Source organism: Medicago truncatula, chromosome 3 (genome assembly GCF_003473485.1).
Source record: "Medicago truncatula cultivar Jemalong A17 chromosome 3, MtrunA17r5.0-ANR, whole genome shotgun sequence".
In the NCBI taxonomy this organism is placed as follows: domain Eukaryota; kingdom Viridiplantae; phylum Streptophyta; class Magnoliopsida; order Fabales; family Fabaceae; genus Medicago; species Medicago truncatula.
In genome coordinates, this window is record NC_053044.1 from 11,347,063 (window position 1) to 11,365,092 (window position 18,030).

Below are 18,030 nucleotides of genomic sequence, written 5' to 3' on the forward strand. Positions count from 1 at the left end.
CCTTCCAACTTGCAGGGGACTATTAAGATATAAGATTAGTGGTATATTAGCCCTAATAGATAGTACTACAAAATGGTAAATTTTAAATTCATTAGAGATTAATTTTTGCTACAAGAAAAAAAATTTACAATGCAAAAAAAAAAAAAGGCAATCAAATACAAAAGAATCAAAGTTATAAAATAAAACAAAATAATTGTCAATGAATATGACACCTACAACATTTATACCCAGTGCATTACCATTTAAGTCAAAAATGTGTGAGATGTGATTTTTATCCACTAAATATCCATAATTAAATAACCATTAAATAATTACAACTAAGTAACCAATTTTAGCCATTAACTATTAATATACTTTTTTATCTTATTCTTTTAATGATTACTCAGTTGATACGTTATGAACATAGAAAGATTTGTTATATGATATCATATATCTCTATTAACCCAAGAAGCACCATGATAGGGAACAACCACATCAAGAGGTTTAAAATCATGAAAAGATGGCTTGAATACATACTGCATGTTTGGCAATAGAAAATACATAAGTTACATGAAAATTATACACATGAACCGTATAGAAACAAAGTTAATACAAAACTCTTAACAAACAAAGTTTTGGTACAAATCAACAATAACAAACAAAAGAATAAAATCAAACCAAACCACAATAAAAGTTACTTTATACAAATATATATTTCCTTAACATTAATGAGATTTTTTTTCTAATAACACCATCAAGTATATCATCAAAAGCTATTTTCAACCTGTACCTAAAATAGATAGCATAAGTTATATATACAGATCGATCTATACACAAAAATAATAATCACCAACTTTAAATTTTAATGCAGTTGTTTTGAAATATTGAAGGTTCAAAACTATCTCCAACTGAAGATAAAACCAAGGACATAGGTTTTGAAATCTTCCTAACTTATCTCCAACTTTAAATTTTAATGCAGTTGTTTAAACATCAATAATCTAAGTAAACAAAATTAACTTTTTATTAATGAAATGGCTGACCGGTTATTTTAATTATATTGTTTAAATTTAATTATCTAATTTCAAAAACAAAAATATTGATATAAAACATTCCAATAATTCATATTAAAAAATATTAATGTAATTGACTATAAGCATTGCCATATAGCCATATTAGTATTCTAACTTAAAAGTAAATGTCTCAAATTTAATTATACGAATTAGTAAACCGGACAATCCTGATTACCTTAATTGTTCGACATAAATTAATGGATAATGCTAACCAATTTCCCGATGCACTGGTTAAGGATGCCAAAAGGGAAAATTTTAAATAGAAAAGGATATTTTTTAAGCATTTAATGCACAAATTTGAATGAAAATATTACCCTAATTTTGAATCATTATTTAAGCATTTAATTCAAAAATTACTATATTTGACTTCTTAAACGGAGCCCCGGAGGCATCGGTTAGCATGACCTTAAATTAATTTGTCAAAAAAGACATTTAATGATCACATGAGAGGGAAAAGGGAAAAATTTGGGATATGAAGGGTGCGTTTGGTTTGCAAAACAGCAAGTACAGTATAAAACAGTACAAGAAAGAACAACACAATACAAGGGAGAACAGCACAAGACAAATTTTTATGACATTGAATAATTTTTTGTTTTATACGATTTTTGGGGGGACAAAATGCTATTTTGATATTTTAGACAACTTGTACGTGTGGTTTGCTGACGAACAAAAATATCAGTTTTTGTCCTATCTCTTGTCTCCAGTTTGTCCTGTACCTAAAATAGTTTTACAAATCAAACACTGAACAACTGAAATTGTTTTGTCCTGTCCTTCATTTTTTAACAAATCAAACGAAGGGTCACATTTAATGCATACGGATGAGATGGAGAGAATATGCTTTATTCCAATGCATTTAATGATATGAAGGACAGAAAAGCTTGGCTTGATTAGGGTTTAACAATTGCTAGACCTAATAAACTTTTATCAAACTTTTAGAATAAGAAGTTAAGAAGAAGAAGATAGGCTTTTATAATTAAAAAAAAAAGTACATCTAATACATTGAAAATTAAAATATTTAATTTTTGTAAATAATAACTTCTTATTTTAAAATTCTTAAATAGTGTCCCGGGTAGCATTTCCCTATCTTTGATTGCTTCTTTAAGGAGGGTAGCTAACAAGCATTACATGCTCTTAACCAAAATATCACTTATATTGGAGATGTTCTAATACCAAATAATACATTACATCTACTTCATTATCTTCTATTTTTCTTTTCTCAATCCTTTCTCACCACTTTCTCTCCTTTCCGTTTAACAACCCACCAAAAGACTTCAAGCTTTTATCAATAATATAGAGTACTTCAAACTCACATTTAATCAAGAAGTTACTTTACAAGTGCTATTAAATGCTTGGGAATGATGTTTCTTATTGTAAGTCTTCTTAAGAACCACTATACATTCTACTCGGTGATGGAACTTAGGCTTTACAAGTGCTGGCACAACTTCAAAACTTGAACTCAAGGTTACTTGTATCAATATTGGTAATCCTCTTCCAGAATCTAGCATATCCTCCATGCTTCTTCCAGCACCATACATGGGCTTATTCTTTACCTCTAATTGCAATGGAAAGACTGTTAATCCACTTTCTGCGTATAGCTCAGGTCCCTACATATATGCAAACATTGTAAAAAAACATGCTGATGAGATGAGATGATACCCTCTCAGGTCCCTACAAATATCCTTACGATGTGTTTGGATGGAGGGTTTAGGAGGGGAAGGGAGAAGAGAGTTTACATTTTTAAATTACGGGCATTATAAAATGTTTTTTAAAAAGTTAACATATTAACATGATAAATGATAAAAGGTCATATAATACTTTTATCACACTTAATTTATTTTAGAAAAACATGTTATATACTCCGTAATTTAAAAAAAAAAAAAAGTAACACCCCCCTCCCTCTAAACCATCAATCTAAACACACCCTTGATAAAACAAGGTCTATATTTTATTTTACTATATTATACAAATAAATAAACTAATAATGAGATGAGACCATCTCATGGCCGGATCAACTTAGGGTCATGTTTTAAATACTGATGGTTGCTCCTTTGGTTCCTCTATTCTTTATTTTGAAAAACTATTACAGGAAGTTCTTTCCTTAAGTTTTTAAAAACACAAAAAATAGTGTTTGAGAGTTATCTCTCTAATGGTTTGCGTATTTATGGAGGACTAAAAAACAACGTACCACCTCTATCTCTAAATATAACCCTCTTAGACAAAAAAAAAAAAAAAAAAAACTCTTATTTCTAGTTACTACGATACTAATTTGTATTAAAAGATTAAAAAAAAAGTGACAATCTAATACATCTATATACATAAGGTAAAATTAGGAATGTTATACAAAAATTTAAAAATTAGTTACACTACCAAGCTTTTATAATATATCTGAAAAAGTGTCAAAGAGGCTTATGAAGCTTAAAAGTTTCAATAGCGAAAAAAATAGTGATTAATATCATCACAATGACCAACTAAGCTCGATCTAAAATGCACCTCACTAAAAGGGCGTGTCTTGATTTATCATCTAGAAATAAATAAATAGTAAAGTTTTGCCTTTTGTGATTTCTAATGGCAATCATAATGTGTAATCCTATAGTGATATATGAGGATCGCTTTTTGTTTTGGGACAAAATGTGAGGATCATTATTCACTAGTTTATGTCCAATTAACAAGGACATATGCTAGAATCAATCATTCAATATTTTGTAGGCTTAAATAGGTCTTTCGTCCCTGTAAATATAGGTCATTTGAATTTTCGTCCCTGAAGTTACTAATCCTTCTAATCTATCCCTGCAAATATTAATCATTTGACTTTTGGTCCTAATTACATCTGATTAGTAACTTCAGGGACGAAAATTTAAATGACCTATATTTGCAGGGATGAAAGACCTATTAAAGCAAACCACCTCGCTCAATCATCACTTGCCACATGGACACTACGTCGCTAATGACAACCCACCTCAGCAAAAAAAATCCAATTAGGACCAAAAGTCAAATGATTAATATTTGCTGGGGCAGATTGGAAGGATTAGTAACTTCAGCAAAAAAAACCCAATTATGACCAAAAGTCAAATGATTAATATTTGCTGAGGCAGATTGGAAAGATTAGTAACTTCAGGGACGAAAATTTAAATGACCTATATTTGCAGGGACGAAAGACATATTCAAGCCTATTCTATATTATAATTGACATACTTACATTTGAAAATGCAAAGGGTAAGATGGAAAATTTCATATCCATCTTGGGAGGCCGAATATGAAGACCAAAGAATCTTGATTTATTCTCGACGATTAAATTCATGGAGCAATTGCATGTCAGAATCTTTGTTGTCACTCCAGTTCTATCCACTCCTTCCCCTAGTTTAAATTCTGGAATCCTTGCAATCTGTAAATCAATAAAGAAACCTTATTTGTTCAAAAAAAAAATAAAGAAACCTTATGAGTAAAAATTAGTGACATCATGCTATTGCTATCAATGTATAAATTATATATGGATAAATTGACCCACTCACCTCAAAGGAGATTTTGGGTGTTGGAGGTTTTGTAGCAATGTAGAAAACAAGCAATGCAAATCCAAAACTCACCATAACTCTCCAAGTAACTTGCAACCAAATCCATGCACATGAATCAGAGTTATGGTAAGAGAAGTACCTCTTCCACCCTCCATTTTTTTCATAATAATACTCGTCAAACAACCCTTTCTCTTCCTCATCACTGACCACACTGCCACTGTCGTTGACGATCATCAGATGGTGATCATCACCGTTTTCAGTGGCAGTGCCGTCATATGAGACCTTCTTGTGGTGCAAGAAAGAGTTGTTGGAGCCTCGAGAGGAGGAGTAGCGGCAAAGGGCAAAACGGTTGGGTTCTTGTTCGTGGACCGGATTTATCGGAAGGGTCTCGGATCGGTTCGGGGAATGGAAAGTTGATTCGGTGTCGTTTTGGATGTTGCTATGTTTGTCAATGCTATTTGCATGGGAGACTGTGGAGGGGCTTTGAACATAGTATCCACACGGGTAGGTTTGGTATGTCAGAGTTTCATGATCTTCAACAACATTGTTGTTATGATGCATACCATTATGGTAAGACATTATTGTCGTGTGTTTCTTAGCATGCCAAATAAGTGGGAGAGAAAGTGGTTTGTTTATTTGTGTGTTTTCAATTGTGAATGAGGGAGGCTTTGGATGGATTAGGTTTTAAACAAAATAAAGATAGGGAATTAAGGTTTACATCATGAAGGATGGGCCTAGTTGAGGCATTTTACACATTTGTTTAATAAAATATATTTTGTTTTTTATACAAATAGTTTGGGTGTTCATTAAGGGACATGAGTAGAACTAACATTATTGTTGCTTCTAATTTGAAGTCTCATCATGCATTAGCATTATATATTGTTTTCATTGTACTATACTCTCTTTGATTCTCAATGCATTTCTTTTCTCTTTATTTGACGTAAAATTATAAGTTCAATGAATCAATGTATGATTTTCCATATTTTTATTTAATAAACTGAGATAAGTTTAGGTGAATTTGATTTCGAAACTCACTAGAACTATGAAAGCCTATATAATACTTATGTATTTACAATGAACGAAGTTTTTACATTATCAACGAAAATTCTAACATCTGAGATAAATTCTTACCAATTAGACAAAACTATATTAATGTAGTTTTTCCAAATTGAATTTATTTTGTTTACAATATTTTAGTGATTATTGAAAATAAGTTTGGTTTTAATAAACCAAATTATATCAATCTGCCCCAACTCTTTAAGGGGATAAGGATGGTTTGACATAGGGTTAAACAACAAAACGATAAGAAGGTTGAATGTTTGAATTCCACTCAAAGCATAATAATTTTTTCTTTGGCCTTAATTCTCCGATTTTTAGGAAAAAGAGATTTTGGTAATCTAGAATTAGGTAGTGAAATAAAAATATTTGATCAAGGAATTTTTTCATATAAAAATTAAATATGGGTTCTCCTATTACTAACCATATAAATTTTTGTCACTTAATCTTGTTTGAACAGGTGGTTGACGGTTCAAACACTGACGTGTGGAACAAATTAGTTCCAACAAAAGTCTTTCTTTTTGCTTGGCGACTCCTTTAAGATAGAGTTCCAACAAGAGCTAACTTCGTGCGATGACATGTTCTCCAACCTAACGATAACTTGTATGTTGGAGGATGTGATCTCATTGAGACGGTGGATTATCTCTTCATTTGGTGTGACTTATTTGGAAGTGTTTGGTACTTAGTTTGTCACTGGCTTGACTTTCCTTTTGTCTTTCCAGGCTCGATTTCGAACCACTACTTCCAATTTATTCATTTGGTAGGTTTGCCGAGATCTTCTCATTTCCATCTTAAAGTTATTTGGCTTGCTTGTCTTTGGGCAATATAGAAGGAGAGAAACAACCGCGTCTTTAAAAATGTGGTAATTGACCCTCAAAGTATTGTTGAAAAAGTGAAGCTGAATTCCTTTTTATGGCTATCTTCGAACACAATGCCAATTGCATTTCGTTTTCATGATTGGTGGAGACACCCACCCATTTGTATGGTGTCATGTAAATTTGTTTATTTTTCTGGTGGTGGCACCTTTGTTAGATGTCTTGTTTTTGTAACAGACTTTGGGTGATTCACCACTTTTAACACACCTTGTACGGGGTGAATCCCTCTACATTTGAGCAATATATTCTATTTTGATTTGTAAAAAAAAACTGTATCCACAAGTTCTAGTTCAACTGACAAAATGTCAAAATTGTTAGACCTTATGTCATGACCGAGGTTCGAACCCCGATACCTCCACTTATGAGTTTATAATGACTTTGTCATTTCGTCTATCTAAAAAAAAAAACGTCAATAACGAAAATGTATTTTTTTTACCAAATAAAGAAAATGTAATTAATCCCCCTATCCCTATATTATGGCAAAACCATTGATTATGTTGTGATCATGGGTATTGCGCGCCTATTATAACGGCATTAGTTAATTTGCTTTACACCGAATGTTTCTCTTTCCACATTCAAGAAATGATAACAAAGTAAGCACGCTTTACCATTCTGTTTCCTCTGAAATGTTTAGCAAAAGATTCAGATCTAAACCGAAAAGGATGCTAGAGCTATGCTATTTTATTATTACTATTCCTAATTTATAAGCATCCATTTTTTAACAAACTAAAGTGAAATTTGAAATTTCATTAACGATAATTTTTCTAGCACAAGTCGTACTAAAGAAGATTACAAAAGATACACAAAGTCAACAATATCTAAGGAAATAAAACACCAAAATTACAACATAGCAACTAGGAGATTACTAATAAGTATTGACGAGGGTTAAGTCTCTAAAAATGATAACTAAAATTAAAGGTAACGAATTTTGATTTCAACTACCAAAAGCACTTGAACTTGATCTTCTTGGATAAAGTATGCAAATTTTCCTCTTTATACCGGAAAAATCCGACCTTTTTAGCTATTTTCAAATAATCCAAACCGTATAGAACCAACCAATATTCAAAGAAATCCAACCCCTTTTTAAAAAGCCACTAGGAGCAATAAAATGCAAAAGATGTTCAAATAAGATTAAGGCATGTTGTTGCGACACACTAGCCAATTAGTCATCAAAGACCATAACCTGCCAAAAAAGTCGCATCTAACAAATAAATGATTCAAACAGCAGGAGACGGTTAAGCAGCAAACGCCAAACAAACAATGAAACTTTAGGATGGATAGCTTTGAATCAAATATTATAACTGTCATATCATTAGAATTCATAGAAGTAATGTAAACATTCACACTACACACGGGATAACCTTTGATCAGATTGAATTGCCAAACCCACCTATCCTTCTCATCTTCTTGCAAAACAATAGATGCTATCTGCTCACATATTTTCCCACTGGCTCTTCGTCCCACGCAAACAAACGTATACGCCACTAAATTTGAGATTTCTTTCAGTTTTCTAAATGTATTTATTATTTTTTCAAAAAATATTTTAATTAATAATACTATTGATTTATCTTTTTTGAAGAAGCTAAGCAAAATATATTAAAGAAATAACCGGTCCCTCAAGCACAAGGTGTGCCTAGAGGACTAAACAAAATTCGTTACACAACAATAATCCAAGGAAGCAGAAAAAAACATTACAAAGCAGTCTGTAAACAAAGAAAGGGATTTTTCCTCCAATAAGGATAGTCAAAATCGAACAAGATGTAATTCGCTTTCAACCACCAAAACGTCTGGAGTTTAACCCTTTCAAGAAGAACTTCAAGCTGATCAAATTGTTGCTGAAAAATTCTTCTGTTTCTATCCTTCCATATGACAAATAAAACCGAAATCCAAATAATAGTAAAACCTGTCACAGATTTTTTCGAAAAACCTCCAAGAGCGCAAAATTGGGAAGCATGTGAATGTAAATTACCATTCAAAGTGGTAACAAATCCAAGCCACTGTGAAATCAAAAGCCAAAGACGACCATAATGATCACAAAGAAAAAACAGATGATCCCTTTCCTCTTCCTTACCACACGAAGTCACGCAAGCCAAAAGAGAAGAAGCAATGACATTTCTTTTACACAAATTATCTTTTGTAGCAAGTCTATTCATAAAGAGACGCCAAACAAAGATGTTAACCTTCAACGGAACCGCTTTCAACCAAAGGAATTGATCGAAATCTTCAGAAATGTTAGTATCCACCGCTGTTAAGTACGAATAAGCCGATTGAACTGAATATGATTTTGTCGGGAGAAGTTTCCACTCCCACCTATCTGAGACATCAACCTGCAAAACAGAGTTAACCAACCGCCCCACACACTCTCCCAACAACCCTTCCTCCCACGCAAACAATCTCCGCCTCCACCGCCAAGCACCCCCATCAAGTCCCCAACCTAACAAAGACATCTCCCTCACCGTAGCTAGTTTGAAGTTAGACAACTCATAAAGCCTAGAAAAAGACACAGCTAACGGAACGTCCTCCAACCAAGGGTCCTCCCAAAACAAAGTATGACACCCATCACCCACCTTCCTCACAATATTGTCCAACAACCACCTAGGATCCACCAACCCCACACCGGATCGAATTTGGTTTATGTGACGCCACCAAACCGATCCCACCCCCTCACAAAACCGCACCCTCCCTCCAACCTCTCCATACTTCGCACGAAGCACTACATTCCACAAACTCTCCCTATCCTCCAACACCCTCCACACCCATTTACCCAATAAAGAAATATTAAATTCCCGCAACTGTTTCACCCCCAAACCTCCGTTCTCCCGTTTCAGACAAACACTGTCCCATTTGATCCAAGATAATTTCCTAACATCCTCACAACCCCCCCAAAAGAAATTAATAAATAAAGAGTCAAGAGTAGATATGATACCTGAGAGAGCTTTGAAGAAGGAAAGAAAATAAACCAGAATGGACGACAGAACGGACTTAAGCAAAACCAACCGACCACCCAAAGATAGATTTTTACATTTCTACCCAGATAGACGACTACGAATCCTCTCAACAAGGGGCTGCCAAAATTGAAGTTTCCGTGGGTCACCACCAATAGGCAAACCTAAATAAAGAAACGGAATCCGACCATGTTTACAATTCATAACCACTGCTGCCTCATGAAGCCAAGAATTATTAACATTCACACCAAAAAGCATACTCTTATGGAAGTTAACTTTCAACCCGGAGATAGATTCAAATAATAACAGAACAGCCCTCATAGCCCGAACATTAGCCCATGACTTGACTCCTACTAGTAATGTGTCATCTGCAAATTGCAAGTGAGATACCAACACATTGTCCTGCGCCCCTACACCATATGGAGTAAACATCCCATTCGTAACCAATGCTGTCATCATCACATTGAGACCTTCAGCTGCTAAAAGGAACAAAAACGGTGAAAGCGGATCCCCTTGCCGGAGACCCCTTTCAAGAGTAAACTCATCTGTCGGACACCCATTAACTAACACTGATGTCGTTGCCGTTGTAATACACTCCATAATCCAGGACCGCCAAACACTCAGAAAATTCATCTTACACATAACTTCATCAATGTACCCCCAATCAACAAAATCATAAGCTTTCTCAAAATCCACCTTAAACAAAAGTAAATCTTTCTTCTTGACCTTTGCATCATCAACTAATTCATTTGCAATCAAGATACCATCGAGAATTTGTCTACCCTTAATAAAAGCGGACTGTGAATCAGACACCACCTTACCAACCACCTTTCTAAGCCGATTAGCCAAAACTTTAGATAAAATTTTATACACACTACTCACCAAAGAGATTGGACGAAAATCAGCCACCCGCTGAGGAGACTCAACCTTAGGAATTAAAGCTATAAAAGTTGAGTTAAGACCTTTGGTTAGTTTACCATTACGATGAAACTCCGCAAAAAAATTCAACAAATCAATCTTCAAAACATCCGAAAAGTCTTTGAAAAAACCCAAATTAACACCATCTGAACCGGGACATTTAAAACTATCACAGTCCCATATACCTGCTTTAATCTCTTCTAACACGAAGGGTTTAAAAAATGTGAATAGTCAATATTAAAAAATTATACACAAAATTACCAATACTCATATAAATTAAATACATTAATTATATTACCAACTTTTTTGAATGTATGTAAAATTTGTAATGAAGATATATATTTAGAGATAGATGGACTATTTTATTGTTTATACTATGGACTACCTACCTTATGATGATACATTTTTTGTGGGTGGAATGACCATCAAACACACTCTACGGATAAACGAGAAAATATGAATAGGCAAAATGTCGAATTAGTACTTATAGCATATATTTTTACAATGCATAATCCTTCAAAAAAAAAATATTACAATGCATAAGTTTATTTTTAAGGAGTGCATAAGTTTTAGTTATGAAGTTTATTTATTTTTTTTTTTTTTGAAAGAAGTTATGAGGTTTTGTTGCTTTGTATAAATTTATATGATTATATTAAAAACACTTTTCACTAGCTCATAGCGTATAAATTTTTCTGACATTTTTACTTTTATTATCTTAAATAAAAAAAATTCAAATGTTCATTTAAAAATTTGTTTTTGTCATTTTATAAGTATCATGTCTTTCAACGACTAATTTTATAAAGACTAAATTGTATTTTTGGTCCCTTAGCTATTTAGGTAGTATCGCTTTGGTCCCTTAACTAAAATTCGATTTATTTTGGTCCCTTAACTTCTCTCTGTTACACATTTTGTTGCTTTCCGTTAGTTTTAATTCAAAAACGTTAGGTTTTCTTCATTTTTTCTGGAATTTTTCTAGGATTCTTGTTGATGGAGATGATATGAAGATGAAAAAGAGGAGAAGAAGATGAAGAAAAATCTAACGTTTTTGAATTAAAATTAACGGAAAAGATCAAAATGTGTAACGGAGAGAAATTAAGAGACCAAAATAAATTGAATTTTAATTAAGGGACCAAAACGATACTGCCTAAATAGTTAAAGGACAAAAAATACAATTTACCTTCTTATAAATCACTGCAAACTCATTCTCCAGCTTGCTATCATATATATAGTTTATCTATTATAAGTTCATTTTAAATTAGTAAACTTAATCTATTACTTTTACCGAACAATGTCTAAATGTCCCTCTCCCTCTCTCCCTCCATTTTCTCTCCACCAAAAATATAATCATTAAACTATCCATTTGGTCACAAGCACTCTAAGGTAGTCTAAGATTGCTCATGGTATAAATCGGCATTGCTTCAGCAACAATTTTATTAAAGATTTATTTCTTAGAAAAGAAAAAGTTTTCCGTCTTTTAAGTTTTGTTTGAAAGTTTAGAGGAGAGGGGAGAGATGGGAAATATATGGTAATTAAAAGAGAAAAATATTTCACATTTTATAAAAGAGATTTTTTTAGAGAATAATATATTGATGTCTATGATTAATATATTATTAATTTTAAGAATATTGTAACAACATATACTGAATTTGAAGAATTCATTAAAATGCATCCAAAATGCTTCAAAACCTTACCCTCGGTACAATTTTTGAGTCCCCAAAATTAAGAAAGTTTGGTATTGTGAGGAAAAATGAAGCCACCAAAGACCTCCCATCTCAAAAACATCTATTTCTTCAACTTGCTCCATTCTTTTTTCTAAAGTCCTTTCATCTCTTCCTCTCGAAACTCGCAAACAAAGTTTTAAGAGTATATCTACTAGTTGAGTTTTAGAGGGTTTTAAAGGACTACATTTATATGTTGATGTAAATTTGAGAATTTTAAAATAACTAAAGGAGGGATATCATACATAATCAAACAATATTTGGATCACTTTTTCAATAAATTTTAAAGAACATTTTATAATTTATTTAATTTAGAAATAAAAAGTATACCTTCCTCCTCTTTCTCACTAAAACCCACCTTGCAAACATAGTAGCATTTCTTCCATATTTTGTACAATATTGCAATAAAAACAACAATCTAATTCTTACTTGTCTCAAGTTTCAACAATATTGCACGAGTTATTTCCCTTCCTATGGTTTATATATTTTAATCATGTTTTTACGTAATGAAATAATCAAGTTATTCGAAAAAAGGTCACAGTTGTAACCAAAAAAAAGAAAATAGGTCACAGTAAGTTTAGTTGAATTGGATCGTAGGTGTGATCACTAAGATTAGAGAATGATTTAAGACTTAACTACTTATATATATTACTTATAAACCATTGCAAAAAATTGGCATATAGAAAATAAGAAGAGTATTCAGGGCAAGAATATAGCGCGGAAACTAGAAAATCGGAGAAAAAACCACGATCATTATCTAATGACAATCATATAAACACTTATGCAGATTATTACAACATATAGACTATTCTCAAAACATCCAGCGATCCCAATACATCCACACCCTTTAAAACAGAAGCAATTGTCAAACTACATATCACAACACTTTAAAACAAGACTAAGAGAAAAAAAATCAAATAAAAGCTTAAAATGTTTACGAATGGTGCATCTTGTAAAGAGTTAACTAAAGTGCATATATATACTCTTGGCTTCTTTCTTCCTTTACAAATTTAAGCAAAGTGTGACTTCTTTCAACATGTATATTTTCATTCAAAACCAACATAAACAAGATTGTCACATCGACAATGGAATTTGAACATAAATCTTTATGGTATGAGTTGAATGTTGAAATTTAGAGTCTAACTCATCCTTACAAAACCGGCTTGTGAGGTGAGTATTGTCTTCTATTTATATAATCTTCTCAAGAGTCTTATCTATCCGATGTGGGACTTGAGTTTTTTCCAATACACCCCTCATGCCCAGCACTTTCCCAGTACACCCCCCTCAAGCCCATCATGCACTCTTTGGGCTTGGTGCGTGAATAAGTTTAGACGGCTCTTGAATTCGATAAGCTATGATATCATGTTGAAATTTGGGGTCTAACTCATCCTTACAAAACCGACTTGTGAGGTGAGAATTGCCTCCTATTTATATATTCTTCTCAAAAATCTTATCTATCCGATGTGGAACTTAAGTTTTTTTCAATATTGAATTCTTATCAACTAGACCTAACTATGCTGGTTTAACTAAATTGTTTTCTCATACTAACTTTTTTTATTAAACAAATGACTTTAAGTCCTCAAGATTGTTTTTGTTTTTGTTTTGTTTTAACCATCCGGTTCTTAGGAAAAGGGGACTCTAGCTAATTAGTAATATGGAATTCCGCCGCAAGTTAAGTAAAGTGTGACAAAAAATTGTTCCACCTAAAAATCGAATTCTGGATCTCCTGAACGATCTCAATATAGGTCTACCAAAGCATAAATCATACTTTAAATAAATCAAATCACTTGACCAATATATTTTCTAACAAGCTTAACGAAGAATGGCCTTCAAAATAAAAAAAAAAAAAACATGTTTAACAAATAAACTCATACACTCCAGAAGTGAAAGGTTGAACAACTCACTTCTCAACATATCAACTGTCTGTACAATATTTTACGGTGTAAAAGATACTTATGAGATGGGTAAGGCCACTGATGGAGCTACATAGAGTTGAGTGGAGGCTACTGCATCCCCTGGAATTTTTCAAGATTACACCAGTTGAATCCCCTGAATTTCTAAAAAGTACAATATAGTATCCTTCTTTTTTTCCTATTTCGAACACCCTGAATACCTCAAGTTTTTGTCGGATTATATCAATTCTTAGGCATTAAAGACGGAGAAAAATCTATATATATGCTTTCTAAAGGAGGAGAAAAAAAGACAATAGGGACTTGAATCAAGTGTATATTAAAGATGAAGATCGAAAAGGTGAAGTTTTTGTTTTGGAAAAAGACAATAAAGATATATCGAAGTACATCATAACTTAAATGATCGTTTGTTATAGATTTAAAAAGTGTTTTTTTGTTTGTATTTCTATAAATGATTTTGTTTTTAAATTTACTCAAAAATATTATAATTTTATTCAAACTCATTTTTTATAAGTTAAATGAGAGATTTGGTCATTCACCAACTTTAAATATTAATTTTTAAAGTTTTTAAATGATAAAAAATAATTTTTTTCAAAGAGATATATCTCCAAAATTATTTTCATGACAAACTATTCGAAGTAGCTTCTTATCTTAGAGATTTTTTTTAAAATTTCATTATCTAAAAAAAGTTATAAAAAATATTAAATATTTAGAACGACATTTTAAGATAAACAATTCAAACCAATTGTTCATTTGAAATTTCTTTTTTAAAAAATTATTTATTAATAAATTATAAAAAAAAAGATGCTATACTATAATAATCAGTTTTAGAAAAAACTATAACAAACATAATCTGATGAATAATGTTAGAAAGAATTGACTATCACGAAATATTATTTCCTATTTTTTAAAGAAAAATATTATTTCCTTTATTTTTTTTTTTTTGAGGGGAAAAATATTATTTCCTATTGTGAAGCATAATATAATAAAAAATTATAAATACTTAGAAGATGGAAAAGAGGACAACGTGTTTGCTCATAATGACCAGTGTAGCGTTTGTTTTTGAAACAATTAGAAACTGGTATCGTATGTTGGAAATTTAGGTCTTATTAAAAACAGATTTCATAATACATGTTCAACAATTATAAATCAATAGCGGAAGCAAATAAAACATTGAACATGATTATGATCGGATCTACGACATGTTTGATTTATCAAGGATATTAAGAATTAGGGTATTAGGAATACCTGGATAAAGCTTTCAAGGCAGCCCTCTCATCAACAACGATAACCAAAGAGAGGAGATGATCTGAAACACACAATAGAGTTAGCGGCGACTGATTTGGTTCTTCCTCAACCAGTACCTTTATGCCTCAAGTTCTCTTCAGATGGGGAGAAGAGAGAGTATTGTCGTGTACGGTATATTGGGGACCATAGCCTCTTTTATATTGGATGGTCATTAGGGTTTCCCATTATTCCGTTAATGGGCCATCCGGACATCCACTCATTGAGTCCATATCAACTAATTAAATATTTAATTAATTATCCAATTAGAAATCTAATAGCCTTATTACTTAATTTGATCACTAATCAACTAAGGCTCACAATTGATAAATAGCTAATATAATTATTGTTACGATATTTGCCCACATAATGATATTGGAATATAATAAATAATAAAATATTCCAACAATCTTCCACTTGGGCTACATATCTTAATAATTATATCAGAATTCTTTAGGCGTGCAACTGAATGCTATTTATCTTTAGATTTCAACTTTACAATCTGGTCCACCTCATACATTAATAATGGGACCACCGCGGCTGTCGTCACTGACATATAACGTGACAGAACCCCGACGACCACCATATCAATGCACTTGATGACATAGATCGATATGGATGAGTGACATGGAAATTTCATGTAATGTGATCTCTAAATCATGTCTATTTCCAACTGGTCCAACTGAAAACTTTAGTGAGATCAAACTGAAGTTTGCAAATTCAATATTTGCACAAAATGATACAGAAATGGTTATAACAAAATAACCTTATGAACTTTATTTCTGCAGAAAATCATACCATAAAGTCTGTATCGATACTAAAACAAAGTATAGAACATAAAATAAAAGAGACTCCCACTAATCCAAGACATCCTTAATGATAACAACCATATGAAAGACCTTAGGTGTCATGTCTTTGATTAGTGGATCAGCTAGCATAAAGTTTGTCTCTGCATGTTCTATCATTTAACAACAATAATCTATAAGGTAATGAATTTTTAGAAATTTGTTGTTAAACAACTATACGACTGAATTATGTCACTATATAACTTGAGAGGTCTTTCAATACCTTTAACAATATGCAACCAAGTGGCATAAATACTTATAATCATTTCTTGAGTTAGAATGTGTATTATCTACTTACATCCAAAAAACCATAGTCTGACACACTAATGATCTCCAAATTGTCAGATTTCTGATGCGAGCATAAGCTGTCTTGTTCTCTTTAATAATCATTATGGTTGTTTTTTAAACAATTCAAACTTTGAATTGCTCAAATATCTGCCAAACAATTTTATTATATACACTATTTCAAAATGCGCATAATAATATTATACATAAAAATCCTATAGACAAAGTGTAGGAAAATACTTAAATTTATGAATTCATAAATTTCCTAATGGGCTATATTTGAGACTGCAAAGTCTCTCTCGGTGATTGAGGTCATCCAAAAATTATGTCATTTCATTTACAACTTTATTGATATAACTCTTTTGTGATATCCGAATAATACCTTGAGAAGAATCTCTAAGTATTGAAATGCCTAATACAAAAGAGGTGTCCCCAGGATCTTTCATCACTAACTTTTGTTAGAGATTTCCTTGGTTTCACATAACAAACATATATCATCGTTGACTGAATAAAATAAAATTGACATATTAAACTAGAAATATAAAATTACTCCCACTGAACTTGCTAAATCCACAATTCTCCATAATATTATCTCAAAACCAAATAAGACAATTACTTCATGAGAATTTTTGGTAACACTAAAGAGACAAATTTCTTAACTTATAAGTGGATTTCATGACTTTGCAAATCATTTACTTTGTATCAATTGACACAAAAGTTTTATTCAGATGCACCATATTGTGTCGTTAATGTCACCATTAAGAAACACTATATTATAATCCATCTTATGCAGCTCCAAAATTATAATCAGCAAACTAGTATCATGACTGTCCTAATAGAGTCTTTCAATTAAACTAAATAGAACATCTCTTTTCAGTCAATTCTTAATGACACTAGAAGCCATATTTCTTGAGGGTGTTGAGTTTGATCTATATGAATTAATTTCTTAACTTGATTGAGAGAAAGAACAATAATGTCCTCACGAGGATCCAAATATACTATAATAATAGTAACTATATAAATTAGTTTAGAACTAATTCTTCCTCATTCAATTTTGTTCTAAAACCATATCTCTCCTCCCCCAAACTCAATATCCTCAAGAAAGCTTAACAATTTATGTCTCAAAAAAAATTTCTTAATTTGTGGGACGAAAAACTTATAGTATTCAAAACCTTAAACAATATAGAATGTCACAAGTCATAACTGAATTGACTCTAATAATTGAACTTAAAAGACACATTGAATCATCAATTGAAAATAGAACTCAAAATATCTTGACTTATTAAAAAAAATAAAAAAATAAAAAATAAAAAAAAATTCAAAGGATGATTCACCAAATTGTCTTTTAAATACAAAAAAAAAAGCTAGTAACGACAATCTAAAATTGGTTCAAAAAATGAATAAAGCAATCTTTATCGACTTTGTCCATTCTAAATTGATATATCTTTCAACATCATTGGACATAAGTCAGTCAAGACTATCTTTCTTTATTTGCCCTTATCTTTTGAGGTATTTTTCCGAATGAGCACTATTTTATTTTCTCTTGCTGCAACATTTCCTTATTTGCACACTTTATGAATTGATCATTTAAACGATCATTTCTAACTGTAACAATTATAAACTTAGTTGTGCAAAG

The 18,030-nt window shown here is 31.7% G+C and overlaps 2 protein-coding genes across 3 annotated transcripts; both read right to left on the bottom strand.

Moving 5' to 3' along the window:
- Positions 1–2,068: 2,068 nt before the first annotated feature.
- Positions 2,069–5,244, bottom strand: LOC11416442 (uncharacterized). 2 transcript variants are annotated; one of them, XM_024780072.2, is made up of 3 exons: positions 4,631–5,244; positions 4,246–4,431; positions 2,069–2,653 (listed from the first exon to the last, which is right to left on the bottom strand). In XM_024780072.2, exons 1-3 carry the CDS (start codon positions 5,135–5,137, stop codon positions 2,366–2,368), a joined length of 981 nt encoding a protein of 326 aa, XP_024635840.1. In that variant the 5' UTR covers positions 5,138–5,244; the 3' UTR covers positions 2,069–2,365. The 2 variants fall into 2 exon arrangements, with proteins under 2 accessions (XP_024635840.1, XP_003599451.1); XM_003599403.4 differs by having other exon boundaries at positions 4,559–5,237.
- A 2,936-nt stretch (positions 5,245–8,180) lies between these two features.
- On the bottom strand, positions 8,181–12,156 carry LOC112420077 (uncharacterized). The gene is made up of 3 exons (XM_024778697.1): positions 12,117–12,156; positions 9,520–10,552; positions 8,181–9,237 (listed from the first exon to the last, which is right to left on the bottom strand). The coding sequence occupies exons 1-3, from the start codon at positions 12,154–12,156 to the stop codon at positions 8,181–8,183; spliced, it is 2,130 nt and encodes a 709-aa protein (XP_024634465.1).
- Positions 12,157–18,030: the final 5,874 nt, after the last annotated feature.

Coding starts and splice junctions, on each gene's coding strand:
- LOC11416442 (XM_003599403.4), bottom strand. CDS start 5,137: ATGTCTTACCATAATGGTATGCATCATAACAACAATGTTGTTGAAGAT. Junction 4,432..4,558: donor CACCCAAAATCTCCTTTGAG/GTGAGTGGGTCA, acceptor ATTGATTTACAG/ATTGCAAGGATTCCAGAATT. Junction 2,654..4,245: donor TACCCTTTGCATTTTCAAAT/GTAAGTATGTCA, acceptor GCATATATGTAG/GGACCTGAGCTATACGCAGA.
- LOC112420077 (XM_024778697.1), bottom strand. CDS start 12,156: ATGGAGCAAGTTGAAGAAATAGATGTTTTTGAGATGGGAG. Junction 10,553..12,116: donor AGATGTTTTTGAGATGGGAG/GTCTTTGGTGGC, acceptor CCTTCGTGTTAG/AAGAGATTAAAGCAGGTATA. Junction 9,238..9,519: donor ATTCGTAGTCGTCTATCTGG/GTAGAAATGTAA, acceptor ATGGGTGTGGAG/GGTGTTGGAGGATAGGGAGA.